The 26,868-nt window shown below is 46.7% G+C and overlaps 1 protein-coding gene across 2 annotated transcripts in view; it reads left to right on the plus strand.

Moving 5' to 3' along the window:
- Window positions 1-26,868, plus strand: part of PRMT3 (protein arginine methyltransferase 3) — a 2,239,468-nt gene that overhangs the window by 610,928 nt on the left and 1,601,672 nt on the right. For both annotated transcript variants that reach the window (XM_069623482.1, XM_069623481.1), the window contains exon 7: window positions 17,043-17,187. In XM_069623482.1, the coding sequence (XP_069479583.1) occupies window positions 17,043-17,187 (145 nt within the window). The remainder of the gene's footprint in view (window positions 1-17,042; window positions 17,188-26,868) is intronic.

Consider the following 26,868-nt stretch of genomic DNA (forward strand, 5'->3'; position numbering starts at 1 on the left):
CCCATCCCCGCGACAAGGGCACAGACGCACCACCTAAGCCTAAACACACAACCCCTAAGGCCTCGTCAAAGGACATGTCGAAAAAGCGCGTAATGCCAACAGGCCCGCTGAAAACTTTGACGGTGTCTACTGAACCTCGCGGTCTGGCGCTCTCCACGCAACCGTCTTCTTGGCATGCGACTGGGTTTTTGTTCTCATTAGGGCGTTCCCCCAAAAAAACACACGGTTGCCGACACGCCGTCCAAGGGCACGCAAGCACGTAAGGCTTCGGCAGAGTGGTCAACCGCGATGGCTGAGGTAGAGCAAAACATCATCAGCGTATAATGATATTAAATAGCCAATGCCACCCACCCTTATATCTGCCTTGTGGAATACTTTGTGAAGGTAAATTGCTAAAGGCTCCAGTGCCAGCACATAAAGCATGGGTGATAACTGACCCTTGGCGTGTCCCCCTCTGTATGTCCCACGCTGCCGACACCTGCCTCCCAGATTTAACCCTTGCTATCGGTGATGCATATAGGATTTTCACCCAGCATATGAACTGTTCCCCAAACCCAAATTCCTGCAGCACTGCAAACAGCCATTCCCAGTACAGCGAGTTAAAAGCTTTTATCGCGTCTAACGACACCACTGCACATTGTTCCGGGGCACTCATTTGTCTGCGCAGTGATGTATTGCAGACGATGCAAGTTCACGGCGGTTTTGCGGCCAGGAATAAAACCATTCTGATCACTATATATCAGTTCTGCGATTACTCTGCCGAGTCGTCGCACCAGTATAGTCGTCAAAATCTTCATATCATAATTTAACATGGCTTGCGGCCGATAGGATTGACATTTATCCGTGAGTTTCCCTGGTTTGGGGATCGGGATTACAAAGGTTCCCTCGTGCTCGCCAGAAGCTCGCCTTTTGGATAAACCTCTTCGAAAACCTTGAGTAACACTGGGGCCACAGTTGAAGCGTATATCTTGTAAAATTCAGTGTGGGAGCCCATCATTGCCCAGAGTTTTACTGGTGGCAAGTGAAGCAATCGCATCACTCACGTACTCGACTGTGATGACTTGGTCCAGCGCAACTTGGCGCACAGCCTCCAGTCTGGGGAGTCCTATTTCTGCAAGAGCGCCCACCACTTCCTCCTGTGGGACCAGTTCTTCATGACTATATAGTTGAGAGTAATACTTAGCAAAAATACTATTAATTTCTATTTGCATCCGACACACGTTACCCATTTCATCTCTCACCTCTGTGGTCAAATGTCGGAGTTGTTCCTTCCTGCATAGCCACGATAACAGTCTACCCGGCCTATCTCCCTCAGCATGAGCTCTGGTGTGCAATTCCCGTGAGGAGAAGACACTTTCTTGCTGCTGCTGCTGTATTTTGTCAACGTGCGCTGGGAGTTCTAAGAACTCGCGCATTTCGCATTTCCATCTCGCCTGCTCGCTCGCTTCCAGGAGGAGGCGGAGCGCTGTGCCGTCACGTGACTGATCACCTGACCTATCCAGGCACATAAAACAGAGCTCAGCACAGCCGAGCGGCGTGTGCAATTCCCGTGAGGAGAAGACACTTTCTTGCTGCTGCTGCTGTATTTTGTCAACGTGCGCTGGGAGTTCTAAGAACTCGCGCATTTCGCATTTCCATCTCGCCTGCTCGCTCGCTTCCAGGAGGAGGCGGAGCGCTGTGCCGTCACGTGACTGATCACCTGACCTATCCAGGCACATAAAACAGAGCTCAGCACAGCCGAGCGGCGTGTGCAATTCCCGTGAGGAGAAGACACTTTCTTGCTGCTGCTGCTGTATTTTGTCAACGTGCGCTGGGAGTTCTAAGAACTCGCGCATTTCGCATTTCCATCTCGCCTGCTCGCTCGCTTCCAGGAGGAGGCGGAGCGCTGTGCCGTCACGTGACTGATCACCTGACCTATCCAGGCACATAAAACAGAGCTCAGCACAGCCGAGCGGCGTGTGCAATTCCCGTGAGGAGAAGACACTTTCTTGCTGCTGCTGCTGTATTTTGTCAACGTGCGCTGGGAGTTCTAAGAACTCGCGCATTTCGCATTTCCATCTCGCCTGCTCGCTCGCTTCCAGGAGGAGGCGGAGCGCTGTGCCGTCACGTGACTGATCACCTGACCTATCCAGGCACATAAAACAGAGCTCAGCACAGCCGAGCGGCGTGTGCAATTCCCGTGAGGAGAAGACACTTTCTTGCTGCTGCTGCTGTATTTTGTCAACGTGCGCTGGGAGTTCTAAGAACTCGCGCATTTCGCATTTCCATCTCGCCTGCTCGCTCGCTTCCAGGAGGAGGCGGAGCGCTGTGCCGTCACGTGACTGATCACCTGACCTATCCAGGCACATAAAACAGAGCTCAGCACAGCCGAGCGGCGTGTGCAATTCCCGTGAGGAGAAGACACTTTCTTGCTGCTGCTGCTGTATTTTGTCAACGTGCGCTGGGAGTTCTAAGAACTCGCGCATTTCGCATTTCCATCTCGCCTGCTCGCTCGCTTCCAGGAGGAGGCGGAGCGCTGTGCCGTCACGTGACTGATCACCTGACCTATCCAGGCACATAAAACAGAGCTCAGCACACCCTTGCGGCGTTAAGCCCGACAGGCGTAAAGGCCAACGGCTGTTGAGCGGCTGTTTGGCGCTGGTGGCGCGATAATCAGGGAGACTGCGGAGGAACTACCTCTTTGATCCCTTCTGAGCGCCCACTCCCTCTGTGCAGTGCACACAGGCCACATATTGAGTACTTTAGGTGGTTCCAGCTAGTCTGCCTACGGCTAGCATTATTGTACTCTCTGCAATGACTGCCCAATCAGGCCAGGGAGGCCCCCAAACAAGGAGGAAAACGATTCAACAACGACGGATGCAGAATCCGTGGACAGCCTTGAAGGCAGACGCGGCTTCAGACACTTCAAAGGTAAGCACTGCTTCACGAAAACACGCGTCTAAAGCGCAACCTGAAACGGTTGATTTAACAGGAACAAAGCAATCACTGTTAATTGCTGTGTCCTCTTCCGACCCCTCTATGACTTCTCCCTCGCACGATAAATCCTTCGATGCCCCAACAACGAACACAACGTGCGCAGCAGGCAGCAAAGAGGTGTCAGAACGAGTAACAAATGACTGTCGGTTGTCACCAGGAAATTCCGAAAATCCTCTTACCCTGACAAGTTTTGCTCAAGCTAATACTACTGCTCCTGTGCCACCTCCTGCGCTGCCCATATCGCCACTACAAACCATTGGTAATCAGATAGTTGACGGAGGCGCACACACTACGTCTGACGCCATCCTAAAGGGGGCAGTGGGAGCTGCGGGGTCTGAGGGATCTGTGCCGGCACTCACGCCTGGGGACACCGAAACAAATGATTCATTAGAGAAGGCTGTTCCACACATAAATGTACCTCAACAAAGGCCACTACTAACTCTTGACAACTTACTTCCGATTGGCCTAAACTTGTCAAGAACATTTTCATTCAACAATACATCTCAAGCCACGCCTAACCAGATCACCTCAGAAACAGCTGATGAATTTTTTTCCCCTTTTGAACTTACGGATGCAGAACTAATGGAAGCCTCACAAGATGAGGAGGGAAACGGGCGCCTACTTGAATCTGATGAAATAATATTAACTACACAGACCTTAGACACAGACCACGCAACTGTAAGAACCATTCCGGCAACTGTTGACACACCGCGGAGAGCTCCTCGGTTTCTACAATCCAAGGAATATACGACGTCTAACACCATTCAGTCTCTCCATGGCTACACAACTGCAAAGGCAGTCAGCAACATACATTCCAACGATACAGTCGCAATCACATCGACCATGCTGATCTCCTTCATAGATTGTGTGACAACATGGGACACATGCAGATGGGGAACTTCAATAAAATTTGTTCGCCAATACGTGACAAACAAAATGGCGGTGGTACAGGAGAAAGTACCTCAAGTACACCTCACGTCAAGCCAAGAGGTCCAACATTTAACATGGACCCCTCCAGTAAATCGAGAAATGAGAATTTAAAGTCTACAACATTACAATCTTCTCAGGAATTACCTATTACCACGGCCGCTACCTCGACGCTGGCAAAAGATCCCAATTTGGAGAATTCAAACAGTTCACATTTAAGTCTGTCAGACAAAACCAGCACTGAGTCAAAACCAAGTTTGTCCTCAGCAGCTGCAATGCAGATCTACAATAATGTTCCAGCAGCCTCGTCTGCGGCACTCCTTCCGTTTTTGAAAATGTATGAGTCACTCCACGAGGCCTACAAAGACCAGACGTCACTCATAATAACGCTAAAAGAAAAAATGGATAAATTCGACTCTGTGACACACTTCCTGCAACTACGGTCGACACAAGAAGCAGAACAAACATTAAGATGGCAAGAGCGCCTAAGTGACCTCGCAGCGCGTCACCACTGCCAGAATGACTCTTTAGCCGACGGTTTGCTTGAAGCCGTAAAATGGATGAGACATTCAGCCATGATGAACCCAAGCATCGAAACTACAAAGCTTCAAGTGCCCTCACGATCGAGCAAAGATCCTCACAACCAGCAAGTTCAAACACAGAATACAAATGCAAATGTTTTAATTTCGAACAACACTGATGCAGCTAGTGAATCTTCAACTACGACCGGCCAGCAAGAAGTTAGAGTCCAGGTCGTGCAACCCCCCGAGTGTGGTTCTGTGTCTTTCCCGAACGAACAAGCAATCTGTTTCAATCCAAAACTGACTTCCAAAATATCTACAGCCTCATTTGGAATCTTCGAAGGTCCGGCAAAATCACTAAAGGTTTCCACGAGGCAAGTCCAAACAACCCAGAAACCGAAAGGCAGGCAGTCAGAGCCTGGGAAAAAATTGCCAGACCCTGAAAAACATGTACAGCATTCAAAGTCACAGAAATTCATCAGAAACGTAACACACGACTGTAGAGTTGGCTTATTCGAAAGAGCTGAACAGCCAAAAATTGATGACCAAAAAATTGTTCAGGAAGTCACAAACCACAGTAGAGGAGGCCGTCATGTCTCTCCGACAAGCAAGAGACAAAGAGTTGACGCAGACCGTGAAAGTCCCATGAGCAAGTCACCGGGATCAGCAATCGATATATCCAACTTTTCTACTTACTCTGATGAAGGCACAGCCGATCGCTTAATCGTCCCTTCCAATATGGCCACCGATGACATCCAACATGAATCCTCGCATAGGCTAAATCCAAGAGCGGGACAGGAGGCAACCTATGATAATAGGTGGACAAAGCCTGAGGACTGTCTAAATCTGCCTATATGCCTTAACCCAAAAAATCCCCGACAGCATGAAAAAAAGCAGGTCCGATACTCATCAAAAGCATCCACATCTTCGAGATCTGGAGCTAACTCGCTAATCTGCAAATTGAAACTACAAAATCTACATCGAGAAGACCATGATTTGAACCTGAACCGCAAAAACGTACTGAAACTATTTTCTTGCATTCCATCCCTCAGAACGATTTTGTCGGAGGACATTCAAATAGTTGAGTATGCTTCTGAAAAGTGTTGTGACCAGGTACTGCTACACATTTCCTCAGGATCAGTTCGAAATACAATTCTGAATGCACTAGAGGAATTGTTAACATTTGGGTTCGACATATCGGTGGAACCGACGAGCTTCAGGTCCGACATCGAAATGTCCAATACAAAAGACACCTTTCAAGGGACCCAAGAACAACGACGTGCTGAGCTTCGTAGAGAAATGGCAATCTCAGTAACCTCATGTACAAATCTTAATCATCCAGTGAAAAATGGCAGCCACACTAACATCTCTGATCGACGTTAGCCATCAATCAGCAGTAAAAAGTGTACTCGTGAATTTATTTCATGGAATACTAGAGGATTCACTCACCTATTCAACAAATTTGAGGCTGACCTGGAAAGGGTCTTTGTCATTTGTCTTCAGGAGACATGGTTGTGCGAGCCACCATCGAGGGACGGATTCCAGACTCTATTAAATCCTGCAATAAAAAATGTAAAGGGGCGACCCTCTTCTGGTTTGGTCATTATGATCAAAATAAACACCAGGTGGCGCCTTGTTGATTCCTCCAGTCCTAATCCGTTCGTACAAAGTGCACTGCTCCAAACTACAGACGAAGACCAAGAAACAAGGAAACACCTGCTTATTATAAATAGTTACTGGAATCCGGCAAAAATAAGCACCAAAAAATTCATAGACTCAATAACAACCTGCATTGATCAGACATTGCTAAACTACAAGAATCTATCAATAATCTGTGCAGGCGACTTAAACTGCTCCTGGTTCAAATTCGATCATGCAACCAAGCAGTTCAAATTATCATCATACGATGAAGTAAAAAGTCGGGAGTCCAAATGGAGGCAGGCGCTATGCAATAGAAATTGCAATATGGTAAATGGACAAGTTCCGGGCGACAAACCACCCCAAAAAACCTGGTCATCCCCATACGCCCAATCAATAATTGATTACTTTTGGGTATCAAAAAGTTTCTTTGAAAGTGACATAAGACTATCAATAAGCTCAATGTCAAGTAGTGATCACAATCTGCTTCGGTTGGCCTGTATGGTAGAATGGACGATTGAGCAAAGAAAATACGATCTCGTAATTTCCGTAAACAGTGGCGGAAACCGGCTGAAGATGGATAGACCAACGATAGAGAAAATAAGCCAGAAATTACGGCGGACCTCTGAACAGTCTGTAAACTACGCACCGTTACTATTTGATTTCATCACAGTCAAATCCGCTGATCGTACAATGGGCTCCAAACATAAACACCTCTCATCTTCAATCCTGACACAAGCAAAACAAGTTATGAGACGAGATATAAGAACCCTAAAGAAGTCCCACAAATCGGACAGCGACACAAATGCAATCAACAACGCCATACGCATACGTCGCCAAAAATACCGTAACTGGCTAAAATCGCAAAAATCGATAATTGAGCAAGATCAAGCTGAGTACCTGATGAGGCATTTAGTCCAAAAGAATTCCCGAGAAATCTGGGCAATTTTGAACGCAGGAAACTCGAAGCACCAGTCACTACCATCGAACGAGATTGATGCCGACTCATGGGAACAGCATTATGGCAACATCTTTTGTAAAACAGCTAATGAGGACGCTAGAAAACCTGCACAAGAGACAATATCTTGGGAACCTCGAATAACAGGACCAGACATAAGACTCGCCATACGATCCCTGAAAAATTCCCACGCAGCAGGCCCAGATTTAATATCAAACATGATGTTGAAAAAGAACGAGGAGCAATGGGCAATCTTCATCGAACTATTATTCGCCCGTGTGCTTACATCAGCAACGATACCTGACTCCTGGCGGGACGCAATCATAGTGCCAATCTACAAAAAGGGCAATCGGGCAGATCCAATCAACTATCGCCCGATTGCCCTGCTGGACACTATAGGTAAAATCTTTGCATCTTTTTTACGTCAAAGGCTGGCTGCGTGGTCTATGTCAGAACAAATCCCTGATATCCGGCAAACAGGTTTTACCAAAGGCGTGGGGGTGGAGGTGAACCTGTTGCTCCTAAACATTCTCAAATTAGAAAGCCAAAAGGCAAAGACGAGACTATTTCTCGCCTTCATAGATCTGAGGGGTGCTTTCGACAGTGTAAACCGAAACAAACTGTGGCAAAAACTGGCAAATTGGAACTGTCCAAGAAACCTCATCGAGCCAATTAGAGCACTATATACGCAAACCACCGTCAGCATAAGACTAAACAACGAAGGCACCCTATCCAAGCGGATACCAACCAGCATAGGTGTGAAACAGGGATGCCCATTAGCTACTGAACTCTTTAAATTGTTTATTTCTGACATCCCTGCTCATCGCAAAGATGTGCGATGTTTTCCACCAAAACTGAATAACATCGAAGTAGGATGCATAATATATGCTGATGATGTGGTTTTACTGGACAGAACCGAGATAGGCTTGCAACGCCAATTAACAAACCTTCATGACTACCTGCACAAAAATGACCTGGAGCTAAATATTGAAAAAACTAAGATCATTATTATTAGCCAAAATCGTCCGAAAAGACAAAAAATCTTCAAGTGGAAAATCGATGACATCTGTCTTGAAACAGTCAATTCAATCAGATATTTGGGAATCATCTTTAACAACTCAGTCCATGAACATCACTGGAAAGTTGACATGGTCAATCGTATGACTCAATTTGGCATTCAGGGACAGTTGCTGAACAAAACGTTTGGCAAGTTCACTTTAACATCGGTCTTGATTTTCTATACCCAAAAGGTAGTTCCAGCAATCACCTTTGGATCAGAATCCGGTTGGAACATAGATGTCTCGTTTTGGCAAAAATTGGAAGGAATCTTCTGGCGGCGTGTTCTGAAGCTTCCAACCTACATATCAATGACCCAAATCAGATACGAACTTTCACTGAATTCTCTACATTCGCATGTAATGTGGAAGTCCTTAACAGTAATGCGAAAGATGAATTTGTCTCCGACAGCCCCTGCATTCCAAATTTTCTCTGCGACAAGTAACACAGGGAATTCGAAACTTCTCGATGAGTGGAAGCAAATCATGCTGAGAATCTTAGCCACTGCTGATCTCAACCTGAACGATCTACTAGAGAGACCACAACTAGCAAAAAAAAAGTTCGAACAATGGTGCTGGATTTCGAACAATGATTCACGTCTCTTGAAACCGACCACCTTAGACGCTGGAGTTGGGGCACTTAAGCTAAATGTTACAAGCAACTACCTAAAACACTGCCCGTCTCGACATCATCGTGAGCAGTTTCTAAGGTTTCGTTTAAATGCCATAAAAACGAAAGAAATGATGTGGAGTCGTCACTTTAAAGAAGTGAGTAACAATATATGTCGTTTCTGTCACTGCGAAACCGAAACTTCTGAACATCTCCTCACCAGATGCAAAGATACCACCGCCAAACGGATGACGCATCTGGGAGACTTCATTCCTGTGGACTGTATTAGTCGAGATTGGTGGTCATATGCGGCAGCCGGACACTGTATAAAATTAAGCTGTGCCGTAGTTGACTACTTGGACTCTCTACGTCTCGACACAAACTTTATTTGAAACAACGTTTCATCCAGGATTTTCAGAAGTGGCTCGAGCGGACGGTAATAGTCTGATGGACCTTTGCTTGTTTTGGAGAAGTCATCTTCTCTTTTTCTTCTTCTTCCTTCTTTTTGGATACATAGGACCACATTGTAATAAAAGTCTGATGTCACAATGCTTGCATTGAGACATGTCAGACTGGTGTTTCAATAAAAAAAAAAAAAAAAAAAATACTTGACAGTGTAGTCGAATTTGGCAAGCCTCCCCCATGCTTCAAGGCAGCGATGCCTTGTTTCAGCCAACCCCTCCTTGGACAGCTGTCCAGCCTCCCGAGCCTCCATGTCTCGAATTACATCCTCTAGGTTTTCTAGGTCTGCCCTCCGTGTTCTGCGAATGCCCCCCGTACAATACCCCACTCCTTTACACTGCCTATGTTACGCTCTAGGAACTCCTCTAACATCCTCTGTAGCTTATCTGAGGATTTGGTCTGTTAGGGCATCTGTGGGCATACGCCACCGTGGGATGGGGGGGGCTTGGGACCACTAATGTCCCACTTCATCAATAATGGGAAGTGGTCAGATATTGTTTGGCCCAGGTACTCTGCCTCACCTATTTCTGCCATTTGAGTCTGGCCTACAAAGAAGTAATCCATCCTGGTGTACAGGGCATGGGGCGAGGAGTAAAAGGAATAGCCCCGACTCTCTGGGTTTCGCTCTCTCCAGACATCCACCAGGTCTAGGTTGGCCAGAACCGCATTGAGAGCTGCGGACGCTGGCGCTGAACTTCCCTGAGGAGGGGAGGACCTGCCCAACATAAGATCTCTGGTGCAATTGAAATCACCTCCCCAAACGAAGAAACGCTCCCGGTAATGCGCTATACGAGCACAAAGCGTGTTGATGTGGAGTAGGATACCATGATTTGGGAAGTAAGAATTAACTATACAGACCTCAATGTGGTCTGTATAACCCCCCCAAGATGGGATACCTCCCATCCCTGTCTACGACGACCTCTAACAGCTGGAACGGCACAGTATCACTTATCCACGTGAACACCCCTCTAGCATATTTAGAGTATGCCACCCCATATCCTTGCCCCCTCCAGCGTTCTTTGACCCCTTCTAGTGCCTCCGCTATTAAGTGGTTCTCCTACAGTAGGGCAATGGACACCTTTTTTTTGGCTTAGAAAGGCGTTCACTTGATTCCTGCGCAAGTACGTGCCCAGACTCTGCACGTTCCATGTCAATTCCTTAATGGGGGTCGTCATGCAAATATCTAGCTCCTATCCTACGCATCCCAGCAGCCATCCCCCACCAGTCTTCCACAGTTAACCCGAGTCACGGGCCACCCTTTGCCGCCCTGTCCCCTTCCACTTTCCCAGCCAGATAATCCAATCATGTGTCAAATTTACCCAAATGCGTGAAGAACATACAACCAACAATGCACTGAACAAAACAAACTCCCGCCCATCAACTGCACCGTACATACAGTGTTCAGACGTACCTGCACTGTTTGGGCCCATCCAGGCCATTGTGTGTCAAGTAGGGGGTGCCAGCAACAGGCCGACATCAGCCTATGCGCGGGACAGACCAATAAACCCCTGGTAGGTGATCGAATATTGCCCCCATCGTTATTGAAAAACAAGTATTCTGGCATCAGCAGACACCATATAGTGCCCGCAAATACGCAGAAGGCCCACAATGCGAAACTCAAGTGCTCCATCTCCCCAGCAGAGCCAGCCCGCCCCGGCTTTAGTTCCCATTGCCTCATGTGACTGGTTCCTCCCCGCATGCCAAATTATTATCCTCCAACCACATGTTGGCCACCGCAAGGGTTTCAAGGAAGGGTGCTTTGCCCTTATAGATGATTTTGAGCCTAGCAGGATACATAAGCATATGTTTAACATTCAAATGCCTGAATCTAGCTTTGATCGGTACAAATGTGTTCCTGGCCCTCTGGACCGCCGGTGTGTAATCCGGATAAATGGCAATTCTGGAATTGTCTCGCTGGATCTCGCCACCTTCCCTTGAGTACTTTAATATCACCTCCCTATCTTGAAAGTTTAAGATCTTTGCAATAATTGGTCTAGGGTGTGACCCTGGCGGTGGCCTCTTTTGCAGCGAGCAGTGAGCGCACTCAACCGCAAATCCTTGCGATAAGTTCCCTGCCCAATTTCCTGCAATATTAAGTTCTCCACATACTGGGTGGGGTTTGGGCCCTCTGGGAGCCCAAGCAACCTGACATTGTTCTGCCGTGCCCTCCCTTTGACATCTTCACACCGCTGCTCCAGAACAGTGGTCCGTCTGTTTAACCCCTTGACTCGGGTCTAGAGATACTTCATGGATTCCCTGGTTTCCTTCAGCTCAGCTTCAGCCGATGTTACCCTTTCAGCCATATTACGGACAGCTTGATGTAGCAGCTGCACGTTCACCTTAACCTCATCAATCTTAGAGAGGATCTTAGTGCGGCTATTGCTACAGCTATGGCGTACATGGAAATTTCACCTTTCCACAGTCACTGCCTCCAGTTTTTCGTGTGTCGAGTCCTCAAAAAACAGCAGTGTCTGTACTCCACTATTCGCACACGCTCTGTATATGTGCCTCCTGGGGGAACAGCCTTGGTGCCGGCAAAAGGACAGTAAGTCCAATTCAGGCAATCAAAGGAGTCCTGTTTTAGCTCATGTAGATCCACACAGCTGCTCAACTAATATGCCCAGGCATCTATACTCGCTACATGTGCACTCCCCAGCAAAAGGGCTGCACTGCTGAGGTCAGTAACCCCCGTACTCCAACTTGCTGCCAATTCACAGCTACGATTATTCACCACTCAGCGCCAGAGGTACTGCTGGATTTATGTGCCCATGTTTAATGCATGGGCACCAGGAATCGTACTTTGCACTCAGGCAGTGCCAACCAACTAATTAGGTCCCCCCACTCCTTCAATATCAGCAGCGAGCAGCACCCCCCAACCAATTCAGGACCTTGACGCGTTCATGTCCAGGCCACCAGGTCCATGGGTCAGTCCTCACCCAGCAACAGTGTCCCGAGTGCATCAGCTACCCAGAGAACCAGATACACTGGTAATGGGACGCATCTCCCTTTTTTTTCCACAGTTTTACCGCGTTCCACCTACTCTATCTCCAGCTCCGAGTCTGCTCCCCAACAGCACCACCAACGCCACGCTACCTTCATAGGATAGTTTAGCTTTTGGCCTTGGTCGTGCCACAGGCACCTCCAATGCCCATAGCCAGCACTTGTGTCCACCCAGCAAGGTAGGTGTGTATCCCTCAATCCGAGAGACAGCAGTGCAAGGTACCAACCCAGAGCCTGCACCTGTTTCTCGGGCCGCTTCCACCCCAGGCAGACGAGCTCACTCGTCCTCCGAGGCCGCTCTCAAACAGCAAGCTCCTGCTTGCACCTCCTTGTCCGCCTCGCTCCACCAACTTTCGCAGCATAACTGCCCTCTTTCAATGCCTGGTTCGACTAGACCCTCTTTCAAGGGCGGGTTGCAGTTCAGTCTCTGGCTGCAGATCCGACTGCCGCTGAGTTCTGCCGTTGACTAACAGCCCCCGCCCGCTTGCAGGACCTTCCGCGACTGCAGACACATTCCCGGCCAAACTTAATATCTCTGGGGGCTATCATGCCATCACTGCAGGCCCCCCTCGTAGTTAAGGGCAACAGGAACCCTTGTTGCACATGGGTTCTCTGGGTGGACAGAGTGGCGCGTACACGTCTTTGCCTCTCCTACCCCTTCTCACTCTGTCTGCCATCTTCTTCTCGGATGGGGTCAGTGTTACAAGCAGTCCCACTGCAGGTAATCCGCTCCGATTCACACCAGGACCATGCTCTGCTGCAGGGCACCAGCTTCCCCCACTCGCTGATGTCCTTATCTTCTATTATTAATAGCTGCAACCGGCATAACATAGGATCAATTGAGGATCTCGACAGGAGCTTTGTCAGCTCACAGCTTCACACCATGGGCTCAGGCCATGCCCCCTAGATGTCGGACTATATGCACAGCATGTGAATCTAAACAGATACAATCGTCAGAAATGCTATTATGATAAGTAATGAATGTTGTAGATTTATAAAACATATAAAATATCTTGGACATCTGCATTGTACAGTAATATCAAAGCAATTTAAAGAAGGGTATTCTTTAAAAGGGATACACACGATACGATACTCGTTGCCAGGAACACAAGAACAAATTGTACTACGCAGCACTTAAGCACCATCAGCATTCTAAGAATAGAATGATTAAGACATTCTGGCCTGAAGTCTGTTTGCTGCGTCAAAAGTAGTGGCAGAGGATCGATCATCTTCCGATATGTAGGCAATGCATGTAGAGTTTTCACTGCAACGGGTATTTTCTCTCAAACTTGTCAACAATTGACATTGATCCAGGTACACCAAGTGGAAGCATCCTGCATTGAACTGGCTTCGGCATATGGCGAATCTTGTGCATTTCTTGCTGGCTTTGCCTTGAAAATATATCCTCACATGTGTATTCCGATTCATATATGAACCGCTGAGTACCAGCCAAAACAGGTGATAAGGAAAGCAGAAAAAAAGAACTGTACAAAAAAGGAAATTATATTTAAAATCAAGGTTGATTTCACAATCTGATTTTAAGAAAATATAGTGAAGTTAGTAAAGTACCTCAATTTAGAAAAGGGAACACATAGTGTATAATTAATTACAATAAAAATAAAGTTGCAAATGTTCAATGAAGGCATAGTGCAAATAAGACATCAGTAGAGACATAACTGTGTACCCAACGATTACACATGGCTGAATTTGAAGCCGTTAGAGGAGAGCACTTTGCCGTAGTGAGAATACATAGTTCAATTTACCTTATTGTGTTGTAGGTTATGGTGGTGTTAGTAGCAGAAAACCAGGGTTTGAAATTGAGGAGAGCTGGGAGCTATGTAGCTCCTGCTGCTAGCCTAGTAGAGCCTAGTTAGCTTAAAACCAACAGCTACGTTTGGCTCCCAGGGCCAACTGGTGCTTCCAGACATGTAAATGTGACATTCATTTTTGAGTATTTGAGAATGTTAATAAAGAAGAATTAGAACACATTCAAGACATATTTAAACACAGTGGTTCTTACAAAATGTTAAGAGCATCTCTGGTATCTCCTGGTTCCTGCCTACTGGGTGATGCCCGACACTCGGGAGCTTGTTTTAGCTCCTGCTCAATCTCAATCCTTGGTATACCACAAACTGAGTCTTGTAGGTCTGAAATAAAATGAGCAAACACGAGGCAATTGAAAACAATAATACTGGCATCAGAGAAAGGGTTTGTTGGTATTTATTAAACGCGGAGGAATTTGCGCATTGCCATGGAGAAACGCGAATGCATTGTGTACAGCAGACGTGTGTCTCAATCATGCACCAACGTCGTGAACAGGGGCTTTGCAAGCGTTAGCATGCAGTGATTTATTGCTGCCAGGGCACTTAACCCTAGGGCAATTATGCGGCAGATTAGATCACAAAATGACGGCTAGGGAGCAGTGCGGTTCGCAGATATTCACTTTTACCAAATGTAAGTTAAGCCTCACCGAAAGAAATAATATAGTAGTACATCGATATATGGTGCGATGCGCGTATCATTGCGATTCCTCTATTTCAACATGTTTTAACGCCTGGTTTAGGTAGACCAATTTTACTGGGGGTCTGTCTGAAGGTTCCCCACTAGATGGCGCCATTTTTTCCTTGGAATTTAAATGCCCACTTCCCAAACGTATGTTATTCCTGGAATACTGTTGTGAACCCTCGCCAACGCCATTTTTGTATGAAACAGAGATGACCATAATACGTTTACCGTGTATTGCTCTGGTTAAAGGAGTCTTGGGGCTTTGCTATTAAAAGCATCTGGCAGCCAGTGTTTCCCAACTCCCTAGCGAAAAGCAACAGCTTTGACGGGACCCTTAACCGCGCAGATTCCTGCAGCAAATGCGTGTATCCAAGGATCTGCCCTGGCCGCCCGTCAGTGGAACAGAGACTAGTAAATCTCTCTCTGTCATTTTGTAATGTACTCTTGCTGAGCGCTATTTTGCATCAGTCTCGTGTCTCCTTTTTCGTAAATTCAATTATTTTCTCGCTTTGAAATATTGTCTTCTCTCACTTGCGTCAGTCTATGTAGGAGAATGTTAACTGGGGAAATTCGCCATAGCAGATCTAACTCTGATAGCAAGGACTAGGCCTTCGTTCTATATGTAAGGCAATTGGACAACTCCAGGCACGAGAACATATTGTAATTGGTTGCGCCTCGCTGAGTAGGTATCTTCACAATGGTGTGTATTTGAATCCCGTGGACCTGCTTTATAGCCTTTCGAGTGGGGAAGAGACTTTTCTAAGGGTGGCTGCTATAAAGCTGCTCATTTGTGCTGGATTGGTGAACATCACTTGGCAATAAGATGTTAAGATGTGGGATTGTGAGCTTGATAGCCATGTGCATGCACTGTATTACCTTATCCCTTGGGAAATGTTATACCATTGTATTAGTTGTGACGGTTTATTGAGGAAGAATATTGTGTGTGTGATTTTGTGGACCCATGTGAGATGCAATTTGGTGTGCATTTGTCCTTTCTTTTTAGGGTGTTTGCTTTATGTTGTCATTGTGCAACCACACTCAGAACAATAAATCAAAAAATGTAAAAACAGTAGAAGGCATCTAAAACCTGGGGTGTAAATTGGGACATCCGCTGATTGGCCCGAGGATAGCTCTTGTGGGAACGTGCTCGCCTTGGCAACGCTTAGAAGCTGGGTCGTCCGGCATTAAGGGCTATACAAATTACCCAGATATTTATAAATGTGTCATCGCTTCTTGGCCTCAGTGGCAGCTCAGTATAGATGTATGTTGATGCGTGCAGTATGTGTGTTAAGTGACCATGTTCCTATGACCGAGTCGATTACGATGAAAACGTAAACGTTGCGGTAGGACTGCCTCGCGGCGTGTGCTCCCCTGTGAGATGTGTACCACACACACACACGCACTCCACTGATGTGCCGGTGCTCACCTGTTGGAATAAAATGCACGTTATCGCCACATTAAAGAACTGGCCATTACAGTTATTGCTTGGGTCAAGCAAGCCATGTTGTCTCATTTAAGGTCAAACAAAAGTATCACTACCTAACGGGCAAGACAGCGCCGAGCTGCAGCGGTTAAATAACCGGTGCCGCGCTTAGAGACTGAACTGCGGCATAAAGCGCAATATAAAAATCCAATGTAACTTTTATATTTAAAAAAAGGTCGGGGCAAATGTGTGCTCGCTGTACCCTACTTTCGAGCTGTTCTGAACAGGCTTCGGGAATAAAACCCAAGAAATGTGAACAGGAATGGATCCTAAGTGATCATTTTCCCGCAGCATATGGTTGTCCAACATTGCGCGGGGGGTGGGGTCGTAATATAATCCAAACATATATTAACACAATCAGTTGTCAATGATATTCGCGCGCATGGATTAATACATGTCAAATTTTAAACCTTGCCAGTGTAGCAAATGATCAACATATTTCTAAAGGGATGTGAGTGGGTGCCGTTTGATTGCATTTGTGTCACCTTGCGTTTTGTCATGTTGAATCTTTTACAATTTCAAGTGATGTTCAGATATGGACTTTAAAAGCAAATTTGGATAAGTAAGCCGTTCTCTTTTTCCCTGTGCTGCTTTCTCATTGAGTCAGCCCCTGCTTTTAATCTTGCCAATGTTTCACGCCCACCGGCCCTGCGTGTCCCCTAAAGTGGGCTGAGCTCCGCTCAGACAACCCACTATGTCTGCAGCGCACATTCTTATAAGCAATATTGTGTTGAACCAGCAGGGGGAGCTTCAGCCTGCTTTACTAGTGCATGATTTTACTGCATTTATGCCTCTGTCTGCACACCTTCGTGTCCTCTCCCCCTCCCCTCCACCTATTTCCCCTGCTGTATTCCCTTTTCATAGTTCACTGAGTTTGTCTCAAGGGTATGTTTGAAATTGATTACAGACAATTTGCACAGGACTTTGTGATGAACGCAGATGTCAGGAGCAGCTCGTCCTCTGCCGGCGCGGTGGCGGACCTGCGTGAAGACGAGGATGGCGCCTACTTCGGCTCCTACGGGCATTACGGGATACACGAGGAGATGCTAAAGGTCAGACTCGAGCATGGTCTCATCCTTACTAGTGTTAAAGAGAAGTGGGAGGCAGCAGAAAACCGAGATGGCACTGCCCCCACTCGCTCCTTCTAACTTTGCTGCAGTGCGCCTGCATTTTTAACCGCCTCTATGCCAGATACATTGGACTATAACTCTCGCAGTGAAATGGCGCAGACGTCTCCGCATTGTTTTGCAGATGAAGCTGTCGACAGAATAACCTGCAGTTTCGCACACTTGATTTGAAATATGCAGAAGGAATAATAGATTGCTCCTAAGTCTCCCCACATTGGCATTATAGTGTGGTAGTACATGCGCTACTGCAGACGAGTAGTGATGCCTGACTGCCCCTCCCACCCCAAACGAAGAATGCCCTGAATTGCCTGATAGAAGGGAAGCCATCCAGCAGGGCGTTCATCACAATGACCTTCCTTGAACGTCAGTTCTTTGCTGAAAAACTGCTTTGGGTTTATTTTTTCTGCCATGTACGCTCAAAGCCCAGGCCCACAAGACAAGGGGGAGGGAGGGCAGAAACTGGACATCCTGCTAACGCTTCTGCATCTGTGAGCACAGGAACAGCAACATTCCACACACCTGAGTGCTTGCACATATGGGATTATTTATGCCATCGGGCGGTGCCCACATGCATAGCTATCTAAAGTAATGGGGCAGCACCCATAAGGAACATTGCTGGACGGATGGAGACTGGGCATGCAGTGTCGACCTGCCAGAACCGCAAGGTTGACCTACCAGCCTCCAGTGAGTGGCATCTCTTAGGATCATGCCAGTTGTAAGAGGCCGGCAGTTCCTGAACCTGCAATCCCGGATTAGACCGAGGGCAAGGACTATGATGTACAGACCTCTGCCTCTGTTCTAACACGTTCCCACATACTGACTTTGTCTTGCAGAAATTGACATTTAGCTTCAGGTCATTGGGAGGTACAGGAGAGCTTGTGATCGCCACCCATCACTGACACACATACACAGGCCCTGGGCATATGTGTAGGGCCCTCGAATAGGTGGGGGACTCGGCATCAATGGCCGATCAGGTGGCCCTTAACCCCCCCCCTCCACCTCATGTGCAACATCGTATATGTTTAAGTAATACAATGGAATGTTAGTTGCCATGAGGGTACCCCTAGGAGATGTGAGGGGGTAGTCTAAGGAGGCCTGTGGTCCGCTATACCCGGTGAGGAGTTTCTTGAACAGAAAGATATTTAATTCTTGCAGAATATTTCGAGCGTCATGACTACTAGTAATACAACACACTTTGCCCAAATAGAAAACGTTGTCAAGCAGTAGATTGGAAAGTGAAGAAGAGGGTTCATTTGCAAAGGCAATGTTTAATTTATATGATACGTTAACACATGACATATCTTCCTAAATGTGGAAACCTGGGTATCTTGGATGCATATGGCCCGTTCATCACAAGTCCTTTCTATGTTGTATTTTTGTTAATTGCAGAGCATGCATGTATCTTGAAGGCTGCATCATTGTATATGCGATGCGAAGGTGCGGCACACTGAGTTATTTTCAGTTACCTCATGCTCGCGAGCCCATCACGTTCGTGCAGTTAGATGATGGGCATTTGATGCACATTTGGCAGCTTCCAATTGTAATACAAGATAGTTGTGACACAACAGAGAGTAAAAAATGGCAGACATACTGAAACGTTGTGGTCCTCGGAAGAGTTAGTGTGGCTCTTGCCGGGGTAGGATGAGTATTCTGTCTGCCTTCCACAGATGTGAGTTGTGATGTGTGTCTTGTTGTCGCCCTTTTAGCAACACCGAACTATCGAAGGCAGCATGTAAGCAATACAGGCACTGAAACTTTATTCGTGGTGTAAATCTTGGTGGAACATTTGACTTTTTGGGACGTTCAACAACCCCCTTACCCCTTGTTCGGTCTGCGTAGATGTTTTACCATGCAGTCATATGTAAAGCCTTGGTGGGAAGTTTTCTTCGTACCTGCGCTTTGCATCCTGCATCGGTATCCCACAATCTTTTGTACCTTTACTCAATAGTCTGTATTTGTGTTAGACACAATCTAACTTTATCAATACTCGTTTACTTACTTTAAAGATCAGCTCTCTGGAAATACAGGTAAACAAGGATATAAAGAGCAGTAACCTCAATAAAAGTGATGCAGAATTTAGCTCCATACTGTATCCAAGAGCAACTCACATTCATGGCCACAGCAAGAGTCAGCTCATTATTAAGACGACTTTGAGGAGACAACTGGGTGGGGGAAACTCTGTTAAAACCATAAGGAGTGGTTGCTTCCCTGAGTGACACTTAGCTCATTGAGGTGTCTTGAACCTGCAGGGGTCATGGTCAAAGATAGAAGATACTGGGCCTCATTACGAGTGTACCGGTCGAGTAACAACGGTGCCAGTAAGTGTACCGGCATCGTTGTTACCGGACCGTAACCCTCAGAGTTCTGTGAGCGGCTGCCGGCACGACCGCTAGGTCTGAACTGGCGGGGGGAACGACAGCCACTCGCAGACTTTGACGGAGGCACCGGCACCATTGTTTACGGTGCCGGTGCCTCTGTGTTCCCCATTCCCATTGAGTCCGATGGGACACAAATGGGAATGGGGAATACCATTATTCCGGCGCCCGACTTCCAATAACAACTTTTCTTAACAGCATCATTCTTAATATCCCAAAGGCCTCCAGTGTCAAAGCATTATTCTGTGAGGCAGATGCTCATTTCGGATCCCCACAAAGTGTTTCTTTACTGTCTTATGGAGGAGCATCACACTGATGACTTAAGCTCCTGTTAGTCCATGGACGTCAAGCCCCTGCAGAAACATGATATGGCATTTATAATGTGCCTATACACAGGTGTTTCAAGGCGCGACGAGGCAAGGGAGGGGAATAGAGGGAAGACAGACAACGATCCTACTAGGCCAGGTGTCATTCAGATCGCGCAAGTGCATGGGAAGCGGGGGGGGGAGAAGTGCAGGGTGGGAAGGGGGAGAGGACAGCGCAGTACATGGGATAAGAAAATAATAACAATAGGTAAAGTACGGCCAGCAGGTGGCAAGTGCAAGGGTAACTGCAAACAACAGGTGTCAAGTGCTGGTAGTGGGACTATAGGGATACAGAAACAGTCCCCAAGTGCGGGATTGCAAGGAGGGCAGTGCAGGAGTGCGACTGGAGGGGGAGGGGGCCTGGGCCCGAGATCAGAGGGCGGCCAGGCAACCAGTGCAAAGTCAGTGTCAGCCAGGAAGTCATCAAGGGAGAGGAGGAGAAAAAGTAGAAGCAAAGAGAAAGGTTTTGAGGTGCTTCTGGAACCGAAGATGATTCTCAAGTTTCAGGGAGGCAGGGAGGCTGTTCCAGAGGGAGGCCCCAGCCGAAGAAAAAGATCTACCACCAACTCGTTGCTTGGAGAAGCGACTGACCCTGAGGGAGTTTGAGGCAGATGAGCGAAGAGCTCGAGAAGGAAGGTATTTAGAAAGAGAGAGTTGAAGGTATTGAGGTCCCAGGCCCCAGAAGGCCTTGTGGACGATGCAGAGGGTTTTGAACTTAATGCTCGCAGCCACAGGGAGCCAGTGTAGAGATTTCAGTCCTGGAGAGATACGATCCCTGGGCTTGAGGCCAAGGATAAGTCTCGCAGTCCTGTTCTGGATAAGTTGCAGAGGGCGGAGAGTAGAAGCAGGCAGATTTAGAAAGAGGCTGTTGCAGTAGTTCAGCCTAGAGAGAACCATAGCTCTGGAGACAGTGAGCTTCTTGCGGGAGGAGCGGAAAGGAAGAATACCTCTGAGGAGGTGCAGTTGGTATTGTGACTTCTTAGAGACATCAGAGATGTGAGGAGAGAAGGAGAGTGTAGAGTAGAAGATGCCCCCGAGGTTTTTAGCCACACAGGTGGGAGCAGGAAGAGGGCCAAGAGAGGCCGGCCAGAGAGCTACAGGAAAGGAGGGAGTGGGTGTGCCAGTGATGCTAAACTTTACGCTTTCGCTCCACAAAGCAGGGCAGCAGATGCTGTCTAAGTAATCGGCATCACATCCTTTGGTCAAAATGGAGTGAGTCCCTGAGGAGCAACCAGATTAAAACCACTCTTATGATACAAACTGCAAGGACAAGAAGAAACACCACGAAAGGTCCCACTCTCTCAGTGACACCTGGGAGTAGCACTCTTTGTCATCCTACCCAGAGCGCAGAACTCCTGCTCCGTGAATGCTGAAGTGCCTTGGAGGATTCCCCACCTATATTTAAGGTACCTATTACCACTTGCTCCTCCACCCGGCAGTAGTGGGAGAACATCAGGTGGCAGATGCTTCACATCTTTGCAAAGGCACCAGTGGTGGAGGGAGGCCCCACTCCTCTCTTAAAGCAGACACAGGCCCCTCTTCAGGCTGCAATTGCATGCCTTCTGCCTGCGAGGGATCCTCCACTTCAGCACAATTGAGCTCCACCATCAGGTGTTGAGACCAGGGCACAGGCAGGTTGTCACCAATTCCTCACTGTACTTTGCTCTGGTTTCCAGGAATTAATTAATTTCAAAGATGGGTTAGATCTTTTAAGAGAGTCATTCTGTTCCATATGCACTGGACTCTTGGGCTCTGCAGAGGTGGAGGGCTTACCTGGGGAGTTTCTAGGCGAAGATGTAGATCTGACTGCAGTGCAGTCCTATGTACGGCACTCCAGTGGTTTGGGTACCTCACCAGGGCTTGATTCCGGTCAGGTTTTGGCCTATGGGAAATGTAAGGAAGGCATGGTATCAAACAGTGAAGACAGGCACAAGTGATCACAGTTCAAGGGTGTTTATTGAACTTCAATGGTCTGAACGCCTATCTAAACCTAAACCTAAATCTAAAGATGGGAGCAGGCTACGACCATCAAATAATAACGCAGTCCTGTTCGAGACTGTCAAAATAAAAGGGCCTATACTAATACACCTATTGCCAATCCTTACTTCTAAATACAGAATGGTGTGGGATATTAGTGTATGCAATAAAAGGAAAAGCGTTCAAGAAACAATATGCCAGGCTGGTTGAGCAGTTGGCTTCCCTTCCCCTTGTTTTCAGCACGGGACAAGACGGCACACTCAAGCTTGCACACACTCCAGCTTTTCTGCCACGAGGATACAGTTCCAAAGCAAAGGTTTCAGGGCCTTTTGCCAAAGCTTCTTTTCCAATAACAGTCTCTTACTGCAGAGGGCCAGTCGCAACAATTAAGCACCAAAGTTCCTTTCTTCACTTTGTTTTCACATGTACAAGTTCTTGTTTTCAATATTTATCACAATTCTCTCTCCTTCAGGTTTGGACCCCTTTTACCACAATGATCACAGCTGGATCTCCCTCGTTCGGGCTCGGATCCTTTTAGCACAGTATTTCAATTTGGTCTCCCTAATTCGGGCTCAGACCATGCAATCTCACTTTCTACCTTTTCCTCCTATTCTCAAAAATCAAAGACTTTCAAATCTACAATGGGTTTTGCTTAACCGTCGCAGGACCACTTCGATTCACTAAACACAATATTTTTTAATTTCTGTCACCTCTTGGCTGGATACCTTTACAGAGACCTTCGATTGAGCACCCACGTGGCACCGGACCCCTCTGCATTGGTATCGTATCTTTCCTTCTCAAAGTTCAAACATTCATCTGCAATTCAGCCTTACTTGCGTCTTTCATCACACGTGTTTAACTATGTTGGTTCCTTCTCATTATACAATGTTGCCGCTTGCAATCTTGACTTCAACACAGACCAGTCATTCATTGGCCTCCCCAGCTCACTGGATGTGTTGATCTCTTGTCGCTACTTTGTTCTTGGAGGCAAGGACAATACCACGGCGGCTGATGCTCCTCCGCGACTTGGTCCGCTACGCAGGACGGCCTCTGGTATCTCCGACACACTATGCAGGATTCTTTAGCCTGTATTCATGGCCTTCTGGTTTCTGATCTACAAGGTTCTTGAAAGTTACGGTCTCCTGTCTTAAAGGTCAAGGGTATTTCCCTCTTTGCGAACACTTCTTGGTTTACCATCCTTTTCCCCTTGTTCAGCTGCCTTCTCAAAACTGCTACTCCTTTGCATACTTTGCCTCGCTCAGAGTGTGCTCTCATGCTCCGCCTTTTATCCGTGTGGGGAAGTTTAATGGAAGTCATGTGTGAGTGATTGTCAGTAATTGCCTGAATAAGCCTGACCATAGTAGCGGGACATGTCGGGTACACTGCTCGGGTGGGAGTCTGTTTTCTCTCAGAGCGGGGTGTCCATGTGGAAATATTTGTGAAGGTAAAGTGAGGGGTGGGGTAAAGTTCCCACATATCCTACCTGGTAGGATGGGGTGAAGGTGTTACAGGGGGAGGCATACCGTGTCTTGCCATCCAGTGTCCCACTCCCCGAAGACCCCTCACCCAATTGATCCTCCCACACTGATCCACCCCCAGGGTCTGGACCCAAAGGCGAAGGCCGTGCCCAGGCCACCTGAGAGGGATCCCTGGGGACTAGCTGATGAGATACCTTCTGGGGTCTCACAGAAAGCACTGTATGTCTTTTCGAAAGACCATGGCCAAGGCTGTGAAAACCTTGGGTTTTCTGTGCCCCCGAAGCCCATGGTTCAGTTTGATGACACTGACCTCACTGAGAGGATCCTACTAAGGAGACGCTTCTTCTTGTTTTTCCTGTCATGGAAGCTTAGATTAAACTTGCCTCAACTCCAGCAGTGGACCATGACCTTACCAAGAAGTATGGCCCAGATCCCACGGATACAGATTTGTCCACAGGTCCTGCACATGAGAGGATGGTGGTGCAGACCTCTACTGAGGGGTCGATCTTGAGTACTTTTGCCCTCTTTACCCCCCTGCACTGGGAGAACAAGAAACATGATGCTGCTAGGCCATATAGACTGCATATGGAAACTAAGGCACAACAACCATATACACTAGTGACACGACAGGCAGGAGGTTCGATTTCCAAAGAAGGCTGGTTTATTTCAAAGTATCTCAGTCTCAGCCGACTGGGTCTCTACGTCTCGCAACGTGTATTCCCAGACCTCGTGAGATGCAAGAGAGCGAGCAACGCTCAAGCAACAATATATATATATATCATGCAATCTTTTTGAAGGCAATTCAATCCGTCCATAAATGTACAGTTCAGGCTAGGGTTCTGTGATTGACAATTATGACACGTTATGACAAATCTCTATTCAGTCTGAATATAGTTATTCTAGCAATAGTAGCAGAGACAGCTTTCTGTTATGGGGGGACATAGAGCTCTTAGTTCGGCAAGGATATCATGTTCGTAGGAGGGAAAAATTCCTTAGCACGTTATCTGTGTGTTTCGATTCATGAACTAAGGGTCAAACAGTTCTGAAGCAGAAAATACCTGTCTCTGCGAAGGAGTACCGCTAAAAGAATATAATTCATGCTTTAATTGCCATTTACTACAGCGTTTGCAAGACAGGCCGGCACCTGGACTCCTGATTAGATGCAGCTTCTGCTCGCCTCCAAGGACTTCGTGAGGGAGAAAAACAATGCATCTCTGTATAGTTTGACATTCCTGTCTGTGTTAGTATTTCAGCATTCAGGCCGTGGTTCTTGCACCGTGTGTGAGTTCAAAGCATAGATCACATTTTGCAAAGCGTTTTGACAGAAAGGAAAAAAGCAAATGGCTGACATGTCACAAAATGGACACCCTCTGGTTACATTTACGATTCTGCGATTGCGATGTTTGTCACATGATGCGATTGGTTTCTGGCCAACATAATATACATACTATACATACTATAGGGTCTGTACTGGTCTAACAAACCCTCCTTTTGGCCGTAAGCCAAGAGCATCATCCATACATCGCATCTTCATCAGACCATGTGTCCGATTCTGAGCTACCCATACTATTGTAATCGTCATCAGAAATATTAATTGCCATAAATTCTTTGATTGTTTCATTTTCGTGATGTGCACCTTCATTTAATATGCGAGGAGGTTTCGTTCAGATTGTGTGTACACACTCATTTGTAATTTGGGAGCAGAGGATTGGCAGGCATTGTATGCAACAACAGCAGAACATGAGGATTCCAAATATCATGACAAACATTGCAATTAGTTTCCATCCCCATAATTGCAGCAGTTCCCAAAACCATGAACTTATATTCAGATTCCAACCACCTGTGGGGACATGAATATCAGAACTCAGGACATGCAATTTCTTGATTGCTTCAAATATCGTGGGGGAGGAGTCACTTACAAATACACAGCATGCTGACCCCACGATTTTGCATATCCCTCCACGATCAGCCAAAATTATATCAAGGACCATTCCATTCTGAAGTGCAATTAATCTAACTGCTTTCTGTTCTAGTGTCATATTATAGAGTATATCTGTAGTTCCATTTATCGTCTTTTCTAACACCCTGGACAGTTTCCTCATATTCCATGAATTTATTGCTTGTCCCCAAAATGGTATGAATGTCTTCGCTATATCCCCTGCAATCTGTCCTGCGGTATCATCTCGTTGTGGCCTAGATCTGGATAGTTTCGACATTTCAGAAGTTTTGGAAAGAAATACACCAGGAAAGAGTATACCTAAATAACAGGTCCCTGCCCAAGTTCTAGGTAACCATCGATGGGCCTGATCTCCACATACAAAATAAACAGAACCTCCTATATATAATGGTGTCTCTTCTTGCTCAAGTACGACAGGATTCATGCATCTAGTAAACGTTCCCACTGGATAGGAACCCTTTTTCCGTAAGCAAAACAGGACAGAACGTGGACTGTGATTAATAGTATAGGAGGGAGGCACAGCATCTTTGTTTCCTACAGGAGCCATGTTAAAAGTGATTAGGGATTTGTAAGGCCTAGAGAGCCTATCTACTGGATTCAGTGTTACCGTGTTTATTTTGCTTGCGCTTGTAAATATGAACAACCCACCGGTTCCAATACCACTCTTTCAAACTCCTTTATGTTTGTTCCATCAAACTGACCAGTATCACTATTGTTCCACTTTCCATAAAATAACGCTCTCAATGATGCATAACATGCGGTATTAAGTGGCAAAGGATGTACATACCAACCTGTTCCTTTCCCACCATGCTGGGGTAAATGGGAACGGACCCAACAATTGGACCTATTCAAGATAGCATGAGTCATATTTATAATCAACAGTAATGTATTATTGTCGTAACCTTTTCTATGTTTCACTTCTTGTGAGGGGAGAGTATAAGAGAGCACATGTAATGGGCTGCTCGTAGTAGGAGCATTGGTAGCAGTTAAAAGAGAGTTCAAAGGATGCACAGTTTCCAGATATCAAAATATTGGGACCAGTGTAATCAAAATGCAAAGCAGTATCATAATCATTAATATATTATTCTTTCCAAACCAAGTTTTTCTAGGAACAGGCTTAGTCTCTGTTTCTATATCATCAACAGCATTGGTGCAGGAGTGAGTGTAGGCATTGTCTGTAATGTTTATCACAGGAAATGTTTTCAATGTTCGTCGCGGAAAAGTTCTCCACAGCAACACATGTTAACAGCAAAGCGTTCAAGTAGCAGCAAAGCGTTCAGGCCAGTTCAGGCTAGCCTGCTTAATAAATTACGGCAAGCTGATGTGATTTTGCACAGAGCTCCAAAAAAGCAGGAGCAAGCATCAATTGTGTCGGTACCATATGCCCCCCGCTCGTCCACCCGAGGTTGCACTGGTCCTTCACTTTTCAATGGTAGCACTGGGAAACCGCGTGT

The sequence above is a fragment of the Ambystoma mexicanum genome, chromosome 11 (genome assembly GCF_040938575.1).
Source record: "Ambystoma mexicanum isolate Mex_15411 chromosome 11, UKY_AmexF1_1, whole genome shotgun sequence".
Classification (NCBI taxonomy): Eukaryota; Metazoa; Chordata; class Amphibia; order Caudata; family Ambystomatidae; genus Ambystoma; species Ambystoma mexicanum.